General features: G+C 50.2%; 1 protein-coding gene across 1 annotated transcript; it reads right to left on the bottom strand.

The window, feature by feature from the left end:
• Nucleotides 1-965: 965 nt before the first annotated feature.
• LOC147084200 (uncharacterized) lies at nucleotides 966-5,312 on the bottom strand. The gene has a single exon (XM_085979455.1). The coding sequence runs from the start codon at nucleotides 5,228-5,230 to the stop codon at nucleotides 3,941-3,943; it is 1,290 nt and encodes a 429-aa protein (XP_085835581.1). The 5' UTR covers nucleotides 5,231-5,312; the 3' UTR covers nucleotides 966-3,940.
• Between the last annotated feature and the right edge of the window lie 12,790 nt (nucleotides 5,313-18,102).

Raw genomic sequence — 18,102 nt, 5'->3', positions numbered from 1 at the left:
TATTTCTGAAGGCTAAGGGGATTAAGGGTTACGGAGAAAAGGCGGGGACGGGGTACTGAACTGGTAAGATCAGCTATGATCTCAGACGAAGATCAGCCATGATCTCATTGAATGGCGGAGCAGGCTCGAAGGGCCGAATGGCCTACTCCTGTTCCTATCTCTATGTTTCTATGTAATGACCTCCCTTGCTGCATTTACTACACACAGCCTCCCGGGCAGGGCACTTCAGACGGGGGTGCCGGGCGTTCCCACAAAAATAACACTTCTGAATCCTAGAGGCAACAGCTGCCGAAGTAGAAACTGTTTTGGAATCTGGTAAACCACTCCTATTAAATCCACGTAACTCCCTTTCATCCAGAACTGCCGAAACCATGGTCGCAGGCCGATCAAAAAGAGCATAAGAATCCGAACTTCTCTGAGCCAAATCCAATGTAGAGGCTTGCTCAAAAGCACTCTCAAGATCCAAGGTCTTATTTTCTAATAACCGCTGACGAATTGATCTAGACAGTAATCCATTAATAAATGCATCCCGTACCGACTCTTCCCTATGTTCTTCTGCAGACACGGCCTTATAATTACAGTTAGCACCAAGGCGCCGGAGTGCTTGTAAATAAGCATCCAAGGATTCTCCCGCCTGCTGCCTACGGGCAGATAAAAGGTGATGTGCAAATAGCTCATTTTTGGGTTTAACAAAAAAAATTTCCAACGTAGCAATAGCCAATTCATAAGTTTCACAGTCCAAAATATACTTATACACATCTGGAGCAATGTAGTTGATTAGTATATCCAACTTATTTAGAGATTGCTGATCCAACACACCCAAAAAGTTTTTAAATGTACGATACCAATGTTTCCATTGATCATCCACTCCTGCAGAATTAGGGTCAGCATTAAATCGTTCCGGTCGAAGATATCGTTCCATTATAGCAAAAGGTTAATAAATTGAAATAAAGAGTAGATTGCCTTTCAAAAGCTAGGCTTTATTAACCTTAAAAAACCAGCAAGTACATGTTGAGCACCCAGTCTCAACCAAACTGTAGAATACTGAATTTAAGATGGCCACCACAGGTCACATGGAATCAACTAACCAATAAGTTTACAGCATATATCTCACGGCAGGAAAACAGGCAACCAATTACAATGCTTCTTATAAAACAAGAATGATCACCACACTAATGTAGCTTTCAAAGGCTCTTATAATAATGTGTCCGTGACTACACAAACCACTCTGGGTACAGGTATATTGTGTATCAGTAAAACAGGTTTATTAAGCATTAAACATCCGGTACAAAGAAGTAGTACTTAACAAGAAGATAGTCAAAGTCTGTTCGTTCAAACCCCGGCGTTCCTTCCGAGTAGCGCGGCGCAAGTCTCCTGATGTATCTTGCTGTGTTCTGTTGACCGAAGCTCCTATCAATCTCTGGTTACACGGTGCATGCTTTCGATGTTCAAAACCTGTATCTTTATACACTTTTCCCTCTTGTTTTGCCTACGTGGCAGTAATTAACCCTCTAACACCTGGTAAAAAGTCTTGCTCCCTCGTTAGCCATCTTATGACCTTGTTTGATCCTTCTGACTTTTTCTCCATGCATAACAAAGTACCCTTATCTCAGATCTTGACTTTTCACAGAACACTTCCGAGCATGTTGACGAAACAGTCCGTCCATCCGATAGCTGGACCAACGAAGGACGTCTCCAACTCTTATCTATCTCTCTAGTTTTATCTCTTTAAGCATAATATTGCTGAATTCCTCGTCTCCATAAACTTAGCACAACATTCCATTACTTCAGTAATTTTAAACAGAGCTTTTTAGTCAAGTTGGCATAATCCCATCCTGCTTTGCTCTCGGCCATTCTCCATTTTATACAGGCTTATCGAATCTTAATAATGTTTACTAAATCCTACAGATGCACCCGATCCTACACTGATGTCACGCTAACTGGCCTGTAGTTCCCTGTTTTTCCTCTCCCTCCTTTCTTGAATAGCGGTGTTACATTTGCGACCTTCCAATCCGCTGGGACCATTCTACAATCTAGGGAATTTTGGAAGATCAAAACCAATGCATCCACTATCTCTTCAGCCACCTCTTTTACAACCCTAGGATGTAGGCCGTCGGGTCCAGGGGATTTGTCGGCTTTTAGTCCCATTAGTTTTCCGAGTACCTTTTCTCTACTTATATTAATTACGTTAAGTTCCTCACCCTCATTACACCCTTGGTTCCCCACCATTGTTGCTGTGCTTTTTGTGTCTTCTACTGTGAAGACATTTTTTTAATGTTTCTGCTATTTTCTTATTCCCCATAATAATTTCTGCTGTCTCAGCCTCTGAGGGACCAACGTTTACTTTTGCCACTCTTTTCCTTTTTACATACTTGTAGAAACTCTTACAATCTGCTTTTATATTTCTTACTAGTTTTCTCTCATTCTATTTTTCCCTTTTTTATCAATTTTTTGTCAACCTTTACTGGTTTCTGAAACTCCCAATCCTCAGGCTTACTATTATTCTTTGCAACATTATAAGCTTCTTCTTTCAATCTAATGCTATCCTTAACTTCTTTAGTTAGCTACGGTTGGATCACTTTTCCTGTGGAGTTTTTGTTTCTCAATGGAATGTATTTTTGTTGAGAATTATGAAATATTTCTTTAAATGCTAGCCACTGCTTATCTACTGCTATACCTTATAATCTATTTTTCCAATCTACCTTAGCCAACTCGCCCCTCATACCTGTGCAATAGGCTTTATTTAAGTTTAAGTCTCTAGTTTTGGAGTGAGGCAAGTCGCTTTCAAAATTAATGTGAAATTCTATCATATTATGATCACTCTGCCCCAGAGGATCCTTTACTATGAGATTGCTAATTAACCCTGTCTCATTACACAACACATGATCTAAAATAGCCTGTTCCCTGGTTGGTTCCATGACATAGTTTTTTAGGAAACTGTCCCAAATGCATTCCATGAACTCATCCTCCAGACTGCCTTTACCAATTTGATTTGTCCATTCTATAGAAACATAGAAGATAGGAGCAGGAGTAGGCCATTCAGCCCCTCGAGCCTGCTCCGCCATTCAATGAGATCATGGCTGACCATCCAAATTCAGTACCCGGTCCCTGCCTTCTCCCCATATCCCTTGATCCCTTTAGCCTTAAGAAATATATCTAACTCCTTCTTGAATATATTTAATGAATTGGCCTCCACTGCCTTCTGTGGTAGAGAATTCCACAGGTTCACCACTCTGTGGGTGAAGAAAGTCCTCCTCATCTCTGTCCTAAATGGCTTACCCCTTATCCTTAGACTGTGACCCCTGGTTCTGGACTCCCTGACCATCGGGAACATCCTTCCTGCATCTAGTCTGTCTAGTCCTGTTAGAATTTTATATATGAAGATTAAAGTTCCCCAAGATTATTGCATTACTTTTGTAGCAAGCTCCTACTATTTCTTGATTAATATTCTGTCCAACGGTTTAGCTATGGTTAGGGGGCCTATATACTACTACCAGTGTTTTCTACCCCTTGTTATTCCTTAGCTCCTTATTCTACTTCCTGATCTTCCGAGTCGAGATCCTTTCTCGCTTCCGTTTTTCAAAATGACGGCCACGGGATCTTTTACGCCCCCCTGAGATGGCAGAGGGGGCAGCGGTTTAACGTTGCATCCGAAAGATGTCACCGCTGACAGAGCAGCTCTCCCTCAGTACTGCCCTGGAGTGTCAGCCTAGATTACGTGCTCAAGTCTCCAGAGTGGGACTCAAACCCACGACCTTCTGACTCTAGAGGTGAGAGTGTCACCCACTGAGCTGAGGCTGACCCCTCTTAAACTCCAGCCTAGTTACTGGGGTTATTATCAGCATCTTCAAACCGCCCCCCCGCCCCCCAACTCCGTAATTGCCATTATTAACACAGAACAGTCCTTCATGTGATTAACAGCAGAATGGGACCAGTGCGCTCAGGTGTGAAGTCGCTGGTGTCTCAGCAGGCGAGTTGAACTGGTGAATTCCTTTTCACACACACAGCAGGTGAACAGCCTCTCCCCGGTGTGCAGTCGCTGGTGTCTCACCAGGTGCGATGACTGACCAAACCTCTTCCCGCAGTGAGAGCAGCTGAACGGCTTCTCCCTGGTGTGGATGCGTCGATGCTTCTTCAGGCCCTTGGAGCATTTGAAACTCTTGTCGCAGTCGGAACATTTAAACGGCCTCTCATCAGTGTGAACCCGCTGGTGTTCCCGCAGAGAGGCGAGACGAGTGAATCCTTTCCCGCACTCGGAGCAGGTGAACGGCCTCTCGTCAGTGTGAAGCAGCTGGTGTTCCTGCAGGGAGCGGAGACGAGTGAATCCTTTCCCGCACTCGGAGCAGGTGAACGGCCTCTCGTCAGTGTGAACCAGCTGGTGTTCCCGCAGAGAGTTGAGACGAGTGAATCCTTTCCCACACTCGGAGCAGGAGAACGGCCTCTCGTCAGTGTGGACTCGCTGGTGCAGCAGTAGAGAGGAGGGACGAGTGAATCCTTTCCCGCACTCGGAGCAGGAGAACGGCCTCTCATCAGTGTGAACCAGCTGGTGTTTCCGCAGAGTGGAGGGATGATTGAATCCTTTCCCGCACTCGGAGCAGGTGAACAGCCTTTCGTCAGTGTGAACTCGCTGGTGCAGCCGCAGAGAGGAGGGACGAGTGTATCCTTTCCCGCACTCGGAGCAGGAGAACGGCCTCTCGTCAGTGTGAACCAGCTGGTGTATCAGCAGGGTGGAGGAGAGAGTGAATCCCTTCCCACACATGGAACAGGTGAACGGCCTCTCCCCGGTGTGAACACGCTTGTGTGTCAACAGCTGGCAAGACTGGTTAAACCTCTTCTCACAATTAGAGCAAGCAAACGGCTTCTCCCCGGCGTGAACTTGCCGGTGTCTCAGCAGAACGGATTGTGTAGTGAATCCCTTCCCGCACACTGAGCAGGTGAACGGCCTCTCCCCGGTATGAACTCGCCGGTGTCTCAGCAGAGCGGATTGTGCAGTGAATCCCTTCCCGCACACAGAGCAGGTGAACGGCCATTTCACAGAGTGACTGCGTTGATGAGTCTCCAGCTCGGAAAGGCAACTGAATCCTATCCCGCATTCCCAACATTTGCACGGACTCTCCTCGCTTTGGTTACACTTGTGCCTCCCCAGGCTGCACCTTCGGTTGAATCCACGTCCACACACAAGACACGTGTGCAGTTTGCCCGCACTCTGATTGCTGCTTTCCGCTTCCATATGTCGATGATATTCAGGTCCTGATGAATCGAGTGACTCTGTCAGATCTTCGTGTGAAGTTTGCGTTAAGCTGCCCGTCTGTAATTCCTCCCCTTGCAAGAGACAGTAAAAGAGGTTTATATAAGTAATTAATGCAAATACAGGAAAGAAAATAAAGAAGGACTGGCCTTTATACAGCGCCTTTCACGACCAACGGTTTTACAGTCAATGAAGTACTTTCTGAAGTGTAGTCGCTGTTGTAATGTGGGAAACACTGCAGGCAATTTGCATGATCAATAATGGCCAGGACACCGGGGATAACTTTCCTGCCCTTCTTCGAAATAATGGGATCTTTTATGTCCACCTGAACGTCTCTTCCGAAAGACGGCCCTCCGACAGTGCGGTGCTCCCTCAGTACTGCTCCTCTGACAGTGTGGCGCTCCCTCAGTACTGCCCCTCCAACAGTGCGGCGCTCCCTCAGTATTGCCCCTCCGAGAGTGCAGCGCTCCCTCAGTAATGCCCCTCCGACAGTGCAGCGCTCCCTCAGTACTGCCCCTCCGACAGTGCGGCGCTCCCTCAGTACTGCCCCTCCGACAGTGCGGCACTCCCTCAGTACTGCCCCTCCGACAGTGCGGCGCACCCTCAGTACTGCCCCTCCGACAGTGCGGCGCTCCCTCAGTACTGCCCCTCCAACAGTGCAGCGCACCCTCAGTACTGCCCCTCCGACAGTGCGGCGCTCCCTCAGTACTGCCCCTCCGACAGTGCGGCGCTCCCTCAGTACTGCCCCTCCCACAGTGCGGCGCTCCCTCAGTACTGCCCCTCCCACAGTGCGGCGCTCCCTCAGTACTGCCCCTCCGACAGTGCGGCGCTCCCTCAGCACTGACCCTCCAACAGTGCGGCGCCCCCTCAGTACTGCCCCTCTGACAGTGTGGCGCTCCCCCAGCACCACACTGGAGTGTCAGCCTCGCTTTATGTGCTCAAGTCCCTGGAGCGGGATTTGAACCCGCATCCCTGGAGCGGGACTTGAACCCACAACCTTCTGACTCTGCTATCCACTGAGCCACAGCTGGCTCCAGTCTTTTACACAGTTTCATCATAACTTCCTTGCTTTTGCACTCTATGCCTCTCCTAAAGCAGGGGAGTTATGATGAATTGTTAAACAGTTTTTTTTTGCAGAGTGACCAAGGCTGTCTGTAGGAAACAATTTTACATTTCAAAGAAGCTTGTATTGTGAAGCTTCTGCCCCTTTGCCAGGCCCGCTGCCTGCAGCCCCTCTCCCAGATTCCAGCCCCAGCTCTGTGCTGCCTGCGGCCCCTCTCCCAGATTCCAGCCCCAGCTCTGTGCTGCCTGCGGCCCCTCTCCCAGATTCCAGCCCCAGCTCTGTGCTGCCTGCAGCCCCTCTCCCAGATTCCAGCCCCAGCTCTGTGCTGCCTGCGGCCCCCTCTCCCAGATTCCAGCCCCAGCTCTGTGCTGCCTGCGGCCCCTCTCCCAGATTCCAGCCCCAGCTCTGTGCTGCCTGCGGCCCCTCTCCCAGATTCCAGCCCCGGCTCTGTGCTGCCTGCGGCCCCTCTCCCAGATTCCAGCCCCAGCTCTGTGCTGCCTGCGGCCCCTCTCCCAGATTCCAGCCCCGGCTCTGTGCTGCCTGCGGCCCCTCTCCCAGATTCCAGCCCCAGCTCTGTGCTGCCTGAGCTGCTCTCACCTGGGGACAGCGCGTCACAATCGGCCCCAGTGCACCTGAGCTGGAGAGGAGGCCCCGCCCCCTTGCCGCGCCACCATTGGTTGGAGGACCAGGCCGCCCAGTTCAGTCCTCCCACCTCAGCCTTCTTCCTATTGGTCAGAGCTCCCGTCAGTCACAGGCTGGATCGGGTCTCCATCCACTTGATTGGGCCTCTTCCTCTGATGACGTCACAATCGGGCCCCAGCCTCAGCGCCGGAGAGGAGGCCCTGCCCCCTTGCCGCGCCGCCATTGGTTGGAGGACCAGGCCGCCCAGTTCAGTCCTCCCAGCTCAGCCCTCTTCCTATTGGTCCGCGCTCCCGTCAGTCAGAAACACGTTGCTCCGGCTCACTCCGCCCCCCCGAGCGGCTCAATCCGCTCCGTTCGGGCTCCGCGGAGGTCCCGCCCGCCCGACTCTCAGGTTTGGTTTTTCCCATATTTTACTTTATAATCTCGCTCTCCGCTCCCCGCTCACCTCAATTTAAATCGATTCCCCAACACTTTACTTTACCCCGGCCGCTGATTCCGCCTCTTCCCCGGGCCCGGCTTTCAGGCTGCTGCCCGGAGGCCCCGCGCAGGCGCACTGGCAGCCTCGTGTTGTGGTAGGGCCGAATTAGCATGCGCGGCCCCCGCTCTCCACATTTAAAGGGACACCCACCCCCTCCACATTTAAAGGACATCCACCCCCTCCACATTTAAAGGGACACCCACTCCCTCCACATTTAAAGGGACATCCACCCCCTCCACATTTAAAGGGACACCCACCCCCCTCCGCATTTCAAGGGACACCCACCCCCCCTCCGCATTTAAAGGGACACCCACCCCCCTCCGCATTTAAAGGGACACCCACCCCCTCCGCAGTTAAAGGGACACCCACCCCATCCGCATTTCAAGGGACACCCTCCCCCCTCCGCATTTCAAGGGACACCCTCCCCCCTCCGCATTTCAAGGGACACCCACCCCCCTCCGTATTTAAAGGGATATCCACCCCCCTCCACATTTAAAGGGACACCCACCCCCCTCCGCATTTCAAGGGACACCCAGCCCCCCCTCCGCATTTAAAGGGACACCCACCCCCCTCCGCATTTAAAGGGACACCCACCCCCCTCCGCATTTCAAGGGACACCCTCCCCCCTCCGCATTTCAAGGGACACCCTCCCCCCTCCGCATTTCAAAGGACACCCACCCCCTCCGTATTTAAAGGGATATCCACCCCCTCCACATTTCAAGGGACACCCACCCCCCCCTCCGCATTTAAAGGGACACCCACCCCCTCCGCAGTTAAAGGGACGCCCACCCCCCTCCGCATTTCAAGGGACACCCTCCCCCCTCCGCATTTCAAGGGACACCCACCCCCTCCGCATTTAAAGGGACACCCTCCCCCTCCGCATTTAAAGGGACACACACCCCCCTCCGCATTTAAAGGGACACCCACCCCCTCCACATTTGAAGGGACTCCCTCCCCCCTTTGCATTTGAAGGGACACCCTCCCTCCTCCGCATTTAAAGGGACACCCACCCCCTCCACATTTGAAGGGACTCCCTCTCCCCCCTCTCATGTCCTCTACTTTGGAGGAGGAATTCCTGGAGTGTTTACGGGATGGTTTCCTGGACCAATATGTCAAGGAACCAACCAGAGATCAGGCCATCTTAGACTGGGTATTGTGTAACGAGAAAGGATTAATTAGCAATGTTGTTGTATGAGGCCCCTTGGGTTACATAGAAGATAGGAGCAGGCGTAGGCCATTCGGCCCTTCGAGCCTGCTCCGCCATTCAATGAGATCATGGCTAATCATTGAAATTCCGTACCCTGTCCCTGCCTTCTCCCCATATCCCTTGATCCCTTTAGCCTTAAGAAATATATCCAAATCTTTCTTGAATATATTTAATGAACTGGCCTCCACCGGCCTCTGTGGCAGAGAATTCCACAGGTTCACCACTCTCTGGGTGAAGAAATTCCTCCTCATTTCAGTCCTAAATGTCCTACCCCTTATCCTTAGACTATGACCCCTGGTTCTGGACTCCCTGACCATTGGGAACATCCTTCCAGCATCTAGTCTGTCCAGGCAATTAGATCCGTGATTCTTAGGGTATGATGTTTCCCAATAACTACACGGAGGCTGTAACTTAACAATCAACAGGTGTTTACTGGAGTAGGGTAGTCTCAAGACTGCAGTACAGAGGCATGCTCAAAGCTTATATACAGGTGTGGTCACTGCCGGTACTACAGTATACAGGAGCTGTAAAAGTAGTTCTCTCTTAAAGGTACATACACTACACAGGCCTGACAGAATTTTATAGGTTTCGATGAGAGCCCCTCTCAATCTTCTAAACTCCAGTGAGTATAAGCCCAATCGACACAATCTCTCCTCATACGTCATTCCTGCCATCCCAGGTATCAGCCTGGTGAATCTTCGCTGCACTCCTTGCATAGCAAGAACGTCCTTCCTCAGATAAGGCAACCAAAACTGCACACAATACTCAAGATGTGGTCTCACCAAGGCCCTGTACAACTGCAGCAAGACATCCTTGTTCCTGTACTCAAACCCTCTCGCTACGAAGCCCAACATACCATTTGCCTTCTTAGCCGCCTGCTGCACCTGCATGCTTACCTTCAGTGACTGGTGCACAAGGACACCCAGGTTTCGTTGCACTTCCCCTTCTCCCAATCTATTGCCATTTAGATAAGAATCTGCCTTCCTGTTTTTGCCACCGAAGTGGATAAGCTCACATTTATCCACGTTATATTGCACCTGCCATGTTTCTGCCCAATTACCCAACATGTCCAAATCATCCTGGAGTTTCTTGGCATCCTCCTCACAGCACACACACCCACCCAGCTTTGTCTCATCTGCAAATTTGGAGAAATTACATCTAATTCCCTTGTCCAGATCATCTATCTCTATATATAAAAGCGGCTCTTCTGTCTGTCCCAATGTCTGTCCCGATGTCTGTCTGTCTGTCCGTTCTCTATACGTTTGAAAGTTACAGAGCGTACTGACGCGCACGTCGCCTCAAAAGAAAGCTTGCGATTCCGGACCGGTCATAGGCGTATTTACGTTTCGGCCGGACAAAAATCCCGCCCGCGGTATCCCAAAAACGTTCAGCGTTCCGCTCATTAGCATCTCATTAGCGACCGTGTGACGTCGAGGTCCACCAATCGGACGGCGGGTTCCTTCCTACAGTTGAGTGTCGAGTGACTCGACGATTGACCAATCCTACGCTTCGGTGACCTGACCGGTCGACCAATCGGTGCGTGTGTGGGCGGGCCTTATCCTTCTGAACCGAGGTGAGTGGCCGCCATCTTGATTTTTCACAATTTTTTCCCCCACACTTTCTGTGTGTTAGGGAACTAAGGTAAATATTTTAATGATGTGTTAGGGAATTGAATAACAATTTAATAGGGGGGGGGAGAGCCTCGGGAAATCGCGGGGGGGGGAGAGCCTCACGAAATCGCGGGGGGGAGAGCCTCGGGAAATCGCGGGGGGGGGGAGAACCTCGGGAAATCACGGGGGGGGGAGAGCCTCAGGAAATCGCGGGGGGGAGAGCCTCGGGAAATCGCGGGGGGGGGGAGAGCCTCGGGAAATCACGGGGGGGGAGAGACTCGGGAAATCGCGGGGGGGGGCGAGCCTCGGGAAATCGCGGGGGGCTTGCGCCACCCGCACTGACCGCGCATGCACCGCCCGCCCGCCCGCCCACAGCGGCCGTCCATCAGCCGCGCGATACGCGGGGGACCTCAGCTCCGGACCTCAGGTGCTAGGCAGGGGGAGGGGCCGGAGAGAGGGACAGAGGGGAGTGGGGGAGCAGGGGGGAGGGGAGGGGGTGGGGGAGTGGGGGAGGGGAGGGGGTGGGGGAGGGGGTGGGGGAGGGGAGGGGAGGGGGTGGGGGAGGGTAGGTGTGGGGGTGGGGGAGGGAGGGAGGAAGACAGGGGAGGGGAGGGAGGGAGGGGAGGGAGGGATAGGAGGGGAGGGGAGGGAGAGAGGGGAGGGAGGGAGGGATAGGACAGGGAGAGGACATGACAGGGAGAGGGGGGCACACAGGGGCAGGGAGACCAAGCGCCCCAAAATTGCCCTCGCAACGTGGGGCTCCCCAGCTAGTCTATATATATAAACGAGTCGATCTGTCCTTCTGACCTCGGGTGTGCGTCTGTCCGGCTATGTGCTCGAAAGTTATAGAGCGTACCTACGCGCGCGTTACCTCCGAAGAAAGCTTACGGTTCCGGGACGGTCGTAAGCATATTTACTTTTCGGTCGGACCAAAATTGTTCGCGCCTTATGCAAAACACCTTCAAAATTAAACTCATTATCTGCTACTTAGCATTGATTGACTGATGTCAAGGTTCGACCAATCCTGTGCCGTCACGATTGACCAATCCTACAGTACGGTCCCCTGATGGTTGGCCAATCGGTGTGTGTGTGTGTGTGTGCGGGACTAATCGTTTTCATCTCAGGGATCTGGCAGCCATTGTTTCACTGCCATTATTTCAGCTTCCAGCTCAAACTACTTTGATCATCCAGCTTTGAAAAAGTTAGTATCTCTTTTAAAAATAACATAAGATTTACCAAAAACGTTTTATAAGTACTTTCACTTTCATCTTTCAAGGTATTAAAAGGTAGAAATGTTGCCCGGCAGCAGATTGAGAGAGGGACACAGAGACAGGGCCCAAAAGCCTGGGACTCCATTTAAAATGTTGCCCGGCACCAGATTCACAGAGGGACACAGAGAGGCCCCAAAGCCTGGGACTCGATTTAAACCGCCCGGCCCAAAACAGCCCTGGCAAAGCCGGGCTCCCCCAGCTAGTTTATATATATTGTGAATAGCTGGGGTCCAAGGACCGATCCCTGCGGTACCCCACTAGTCGCTGCCATTCAGAAAAAGACCCGTTTATTCCAACTCTTTGCTTTCTGTCTGTCAACCAGTTCTCTATCCAAGTCAATACCTTGCCCCCGATCCCATGTGCCCAAACTTTACACGCCAATCTCTTATGTGGGACCTTATCGAAGGCCCCCTGAAAGTCCAGATACACCAGATCCACTGGTTCTCCCTTATCTATTTTACCAGTTACATCCTCAAAATATTCCAGTAGATTCGTCAAGCATGATTTACCTTTTGTGAATCCATGTTGACTTTGTCCAATCCTGTCACAGTTTACCAAGTGCTCTGCTATTGCATCTTTTATAATGGACTCTAGCATTTTCCCCACTACCGATGTCAGGCTTACTGGTCTGTAATTCCCCGTTTTCTCTCTACCACCTTTTTTGAATAGTGGGGTAGCATTAGCTACCCTCCAATCCATGGGTACTGTTCCAGATTCCATCGAATGTTGGAAGATGATCAGCAATGCATCTACTATTTCTAGGGCCACTTCCTTAAGTACCCTAGGATGTAGATTATCAGGCCCTGGGGATTTATCGGCCTTCAGTCCCATCAATTTCCCTAACAATTTCCCTACAAATACTGATTTCTTTCAGTTCCTCATTTTCATCAGACCCTATGTTCCCCGGCATTTCTGGGAGGTTATTTGTGTCCTCCTTTGTGAAGACAGAACCAAAATATGTATTTAGTTGGTCTGCCATTTCTTTGTTCCCCATTATAAATTCCCCTGATTCTGACTGCAAGGGACCTACATTTGACTTCACCAATCCTTTTCTCTTCACATATCTACAAAAGCTTTTACAGTCAGTTTTTATGTTCCCTGAAAGCTTACTCTCATATTCTATTTCCCCCTTCTTAATTAATCCCTTTGTCCTCCTTTGTTGAACCCTAAACTGCTCCCAATCCTCAGGATTATTGTTTTTTCTGGCAAATTTATATGTCCTCTCCTTGGATCTTATGCTATCCCTAATTTCCCTTGTTAGCCACAGTTGAGTCACCTTTTTTGTTTTATTTTTATGCCAAACTGGGATGAACAAATTCTGTAGTTCATCCATGCGGTCTTTGAATGTTTGCCATTGCCTATCCACTGTCAACCCTTTGAGTGACATTCCCCAATCAATTCTACCCAACTCGCGCCTCAGACCATCATAGTTTCCTTTATTTAAATTCAGGACCCCAGTCTCTGAGTCAACTACTTCACTCTCCATCTTAATGAAGAATTCAATCATATTATGATTGCTCCAACCCAAGGGGCCTCGTACAACAGGATTGCTAATTTATCCTTTCTCGTTATATAATACCCAGTCTAAGATGGCCTGATCTCTGGTTGGTTCCTCAATATATTGGTCCAGCAAACCATCCCGTAAACACTCTAGGAATTCCTCCTCCACAGTATTGTTACTAATTTGGTTAGCCCAATCTATATGTAGCTTAAAGTCACCCATGATAGCTGCTGTACCCTTATTGCACGCTTCTCTAATTTCCCTTTTAATGCCATCTCCAACCTCTGCATTACTGTTTGGAGGTCTATATACCACTCCCACTAACGTTTTCTGCCCCTTGGTATTTCTCAGTTCTACCTATACAGATTCCACATCATCAGAGCTAATATCCTTCCTTAGCATTGTGTTAATCCCCTCTTTAGCCAGCAATGCTACCCCACCTCCCTTTCCTTTTTGTCTGTCTTTCCTGAATATTGAATACCCCTGGATGTTGAGTTCCCTGCCTTGGCCACCCTGGAGCCATGTTTCCATAATCCGAATCAAATCATATTTGTTTACCTCTATTTGCGCAGCTAATTCATCCACCTTATTACGAATGCTCCTCGCATTAAGACACAAAGCCGTCAGGCTTGTTTTTTTAACACACTTAGACCTTTTAGCATGATGTACGATAGCAAAATACTGCAGATGCTGTAAATCCGAAATAACAACAGAAAATGCTGGAAAAACTCAGCAGGCCAGGCAACATCCGTGGAGAGAAATCAGAGTCAACGTTTCGGGTCAAAACCCTTTATCAAGACTAAAGAGGCACAGGGAATGAAATAGATTAAGAGGACAGGCTGGGAGAGAACAAAAGAGAAGAGACATTAAGAGGTATTCAAAATGAGACAGATGGTGATAGGACTAGTGGAGACAAAAGACAGCTCTAGATTAGGTGTGAAATGCGCTGGCAGAATGGGAGACAGCTGCCATGTGGGAGAGAGAAAAAAAAGGAAAAGGCGGGGGGAAAGGCCAAAACAAAGGTGTGGATAAAAAATATAAAATATATAAGTAAAAATGTAATAGGGGCCGAGGTTATGATCTGAAATTGTTGAACTCGATATTGAGTCCGGAAGGCTGTAAAGTGTCTAATCGGAAGATGAGGTGCTGTTGCTCGAGTTTACGTTGAGCTTCCATGGAACAATGCAAGAGCCCGAGTACAGTGAGGTCTGAGTGGGAATGGGGCGGTGAATTAAAATGACAGGCGACCAGAAGCTCGGGGTCCCCCTTACGGACTGAATGGAGGTGTTCCGCAAAGCGGTCACCCAATCTGCGTTTGGTCTCCCCAATGTAGAGGAGACTGCACCGTGAGCAGTGAATACAGTATACTAGATTGCAAGAAGTACAAGTAAATCACTGTTTCACCTGGAAGGGGTGTTTGGGGCCCTGGACAGTGGGAAGGGGGGAGGTATAGGGGCAGGTGTTACATCTCCTCCGCTTGCATGGGAAGGTGCCAGGAGAAGGGGAAGATTTGTTGGGGGTGATAGAGGAGTGGACTAGGGTGTCTCGGAGGGAGCGGTCCCTATGGAATGCTGAAAGGGCAGGGGAGGGGAAGATCTGTTTGGTGGTGGGATCACGTTGGAGGTGGCGGAAATGGCGGAGGATGATCCGTTGAATGTGGAGGCTGGTGGGGTGAAAGGTGAGGACAAGGGGAACCCTATCGTGGTTTTGGGAGGGAGGGGCAGGGGTGAGGGCAGAAGTGCGGGAGATAGAACGGACCCGGTTGAGGGCCGTGTCGACCACGGTAGAGGGGAATCCTCGGTTGAGGAAAAAGGAAGACATGTCGGAAGCACTGGTGTGGAAGGTGGCATCGTTGGAGCAGATACGGCGGAGACAGAGAAACAGGGAGACTGGAATAGAGGCCTTGCAGGAGGCGGGGTGGGAGTCCTATCACCATCTCATCTGGTTTTGAATACTTCTTAATGTCTCTTCTCTTTGGTTCTCTCCCAGCCGGCCTTTCAATCTATTTCATTCTCTGTGTCTCTTTAGTCTTGATAAAGGGTTAGACCGGAAACAATGACTCTAATTTCCCTGCACGGATGTTGCCTGGCCTGCTGAGTTTTGCAGCATTGTCTGTGGTGATTTTAGACCCTTTAACACCATTGTTCACTGTGGCCATGGAGTGGCCTGCCTGGCCTGCTGAGTTTCCCAGCATTGTCTGTGGTGATTTTAGACCCTTTAACATCATTGTTCACTGTGGCCATGGAGAGGCCTGCCTGGCCTGCTGAGTTTTGCAGCATTGTCTGTGGTGATTTTAGACCCATTAACACCATTGTTCACTGTGGCCATGGAGAGGCCTGCCTGGCCTGCTGAGTTTCCCAGCATTCTCTGTGGTGATTTTAGACCCTTTAACACCATTGTTCACTGTGGCCATGGAGAGGCCTGCCTGGCCTGCTGAGTTTCCCAGCATTGTCTGTGGTGATTTTAGACCCTTTAACACCATTGTTCACTGTGGCCATGGAGAGGCCTGCCTGGCCTGCTGAGTTTTGCTGCATTGTCTGTGGTGATTTTTGACCCCTTAACACCATTGTTCACTGTGGCCATGGAGAGGCCTGCCTGGCCTGCAGGGTTTTGCAGCATTGTCTGTGGTGATTTTAGACCCTTTAACACCATTGTTCACTGTGGCCATGGAGAGGCCTGCCTGGCCTGCTGAGTTTTGCTGCATTGTCTGTGGTGATTTTAGACCCTTTAACACCATTGTTCACTGTGGCCATGGAGAGGTCTGCCTGGCCTGCTGAGTTTTGCAGCATTGTCTGTGGTGATTTTAGACCCTTTAACACCATTGTTTACTGTGACCATGGAGAGGCCTGCCTGGCCTGCTGAGTTTTGCAGCATTGTCTGTGGTGATTTTAGACCCTTTAACACCATTGTTTACTGTGACCATGGAGAGACCTGCCTGGCCTGCTGAGTTTTGCAGCATTGTCTGTGGTGATTTTAGACCCTTTAACACCATTGTTCACTGTGGCCATGGAGAGGCCTGCCTGGCCTGCTGAGTTTCCCAGCATTGTCTGTGGTGATTTTAGACCCTTTAACACCATTGTTCACTGTGGCCATGGAGAGGCCTGCCTGGCCTGCTGAGTTTTGCTGCATTGTCTGTGGTGATTTTAGACCCTTTAACACCAATGTTCACTGTGGCCATGGAGAGGCCTGCCTGGCCTGCAGAGTTTTGCAGCATTGCCTGTGGTGATTTTAGACCCTTTAACACCATTGTTCACTGTGGCCATGGAGAGGCCTTCCTGGCCTGCTGAGTTTTGCAGCATTGTCTGTGGTGATTTTAGACCCTTTAACACCATTGTTCACTGTGGCCATGGAGAGGCCTGCCTGGCCTGCTGAGTTTCCCAGCATTGTCTGTGGTGATTTTAGACCCTTTAACATCATTGTTCACTGTGGCCATGGAGAGGCCTGCTTGGCCTGCTGAGTTTCCCAGCATTGTCTGTGGTGATTTTAGACACTTTAACACCATTGTTCACTGTGGCCATGGAGAGGCCTGCTTGGCCTGCTGAGTTTCCCAGCATTGTCTGTGGTGATTTTAGAGCCTTTAACACCATTGTTCACTGTGGCCATGGAAGGGCCTGCCTGGCCTGCTGAGTTTCCCAGCATTGTCTGTGGTGATTTTAGACCCTTTAACACCATTGTTCACTGTGGCCATGGAGAGGCCTGCTTGGCCTGCTGAGTTTCCCAGCATTGTCTGTGGTGATTTTAGACCCTTTAACACCATTGTTCACTGTGGCCATGGAGAGGCCTGCTTGGCCTGCTGAGTTTCCCAGCATTGTCTGTGGTGATTTTAGACCCTTTAACACCATTGTTCACTGTGGCCATGGGGAGGCCTGCCTGGCCTGCTGAGTTTTGCAGCATTGTCTGTGGTGATTTTAGACCCTTTAACACCATTGTTCACTGTGGCCATGGAGAGGCCTGCCTGGCCTGCTGAGTTTCCCAGCATTGTCTGTGGTGATTTTAGACCCTTTAACACCATTGTTCACTGTGGCCATGGAGAGGCCTGCCTGGCCTGCTGAGTTTCCCAGCATTGTCTGTGGTGATTTTAGACCCTTTAACACCGTTGTTCACTGTGGCCATGGAGAGGCCTGCTTGGCCTGCTGAGTTTCCCAGCATTGTCTGTGGTGATTTTAGACCCTTTAACACCATTGTTCACTGTGGCCATGGAGAGGCCTGCTTGGCCTGCTGAGTTTCCCAGCATTGTCTGTGGTGATTTTAGACCCTTTAACACCATTGTTCACTGTGGCCATGGAGAGGCCTGCCTGGCCTGCTGAGTTTTGCAGCATTGTCTGTGGTGATTTTAGACCCTTTAACACCATTGTTCACTGTGGCCATGGAGAGGCCTGCCTGACCTGCTGAGTTTTGCAGCATTGTCTGTGGTGATTTTAGACCCTTTAACACCATTGTTCACTGTGGCCATGGAGAGGCCTGCCTGGCCTGCTGAGTTTTGCAGCATTGTCTGTGGTGATTTTAGACCCTTTAACACCATTGATCACTGTGACCATGGAGAGGCCTGCCTGGCCTGCTGAGTTTCCCAGCATTGTCTGTGGTGATTTTAGACCCTTTAACATCATTGTTCACTGTGGCCATGGAGAGTCCTGCCTGGCCTGCTGAGTTTCCCAGCATTGTCTGTGGAGATTTTAGACCCTTTAACATCATTGTTCACTGTGACCATGGAGAGGTCTGCTTGGCCTGCTGAGTTTTGCTCCATTGTCTGTGGTGATTTTAGACCCTTTAACATCATTGTTCACTGTGACCATGGAGAGGTCTGCCTGGCCTGCTGAGTTTTGCTCCATTGTCTGTGGTGATTTTAGACCCTTTAACATCATTGTTCACTGTGGCCATGGAGAGGCCTGCTTGGCCTGCTGAGTTTTGCTCCATTGTCTGTGGTGATTTTAGACCCTTTAACATCATTGTTCACTGTGGCCATGGAGAGGCCTGCCTGGCCTGCTGAGTTTCCCAGCATTGTCTGTGGTGATTTTAGACCCTTTAACACCATTGTTCACTGTGGCCATGGAGAGGCCTGCCTGGCCTGCTGAGTTTCCCAGC

The sequence above is a fragment of the Somniosus microcephalus genome, unplaced genomic scaffold, assembly GCF_052327205.1.
Source record: "Somniosus microcephalus isolate GS21.2 unplaced genomic scaffold, FLI_Smic_1.0 unresolved_chr9, whole genome shotgun sequence".
NCBI lineage: Eukaryota > Metazoa > Chordata > Chondrichthyes > Squaliformes > Somniosidae > Somniosus > Somniosus microcephalus.
Note: the sequence above shows the minus strand (reverse complement) of the source record. Positions and strands in the feature narration are given on the sequence as shown.

Bases quoted from the DNA above. Each gene is read 5' to 3' on its own strand.
- LOC147084200 (XM_085979455.1), bottom strand. From the start codon at position 5,230: ATGGAAGCGGAAAGCAGCAATCAGAGTGCGGGCAAACTGCACACGTGT.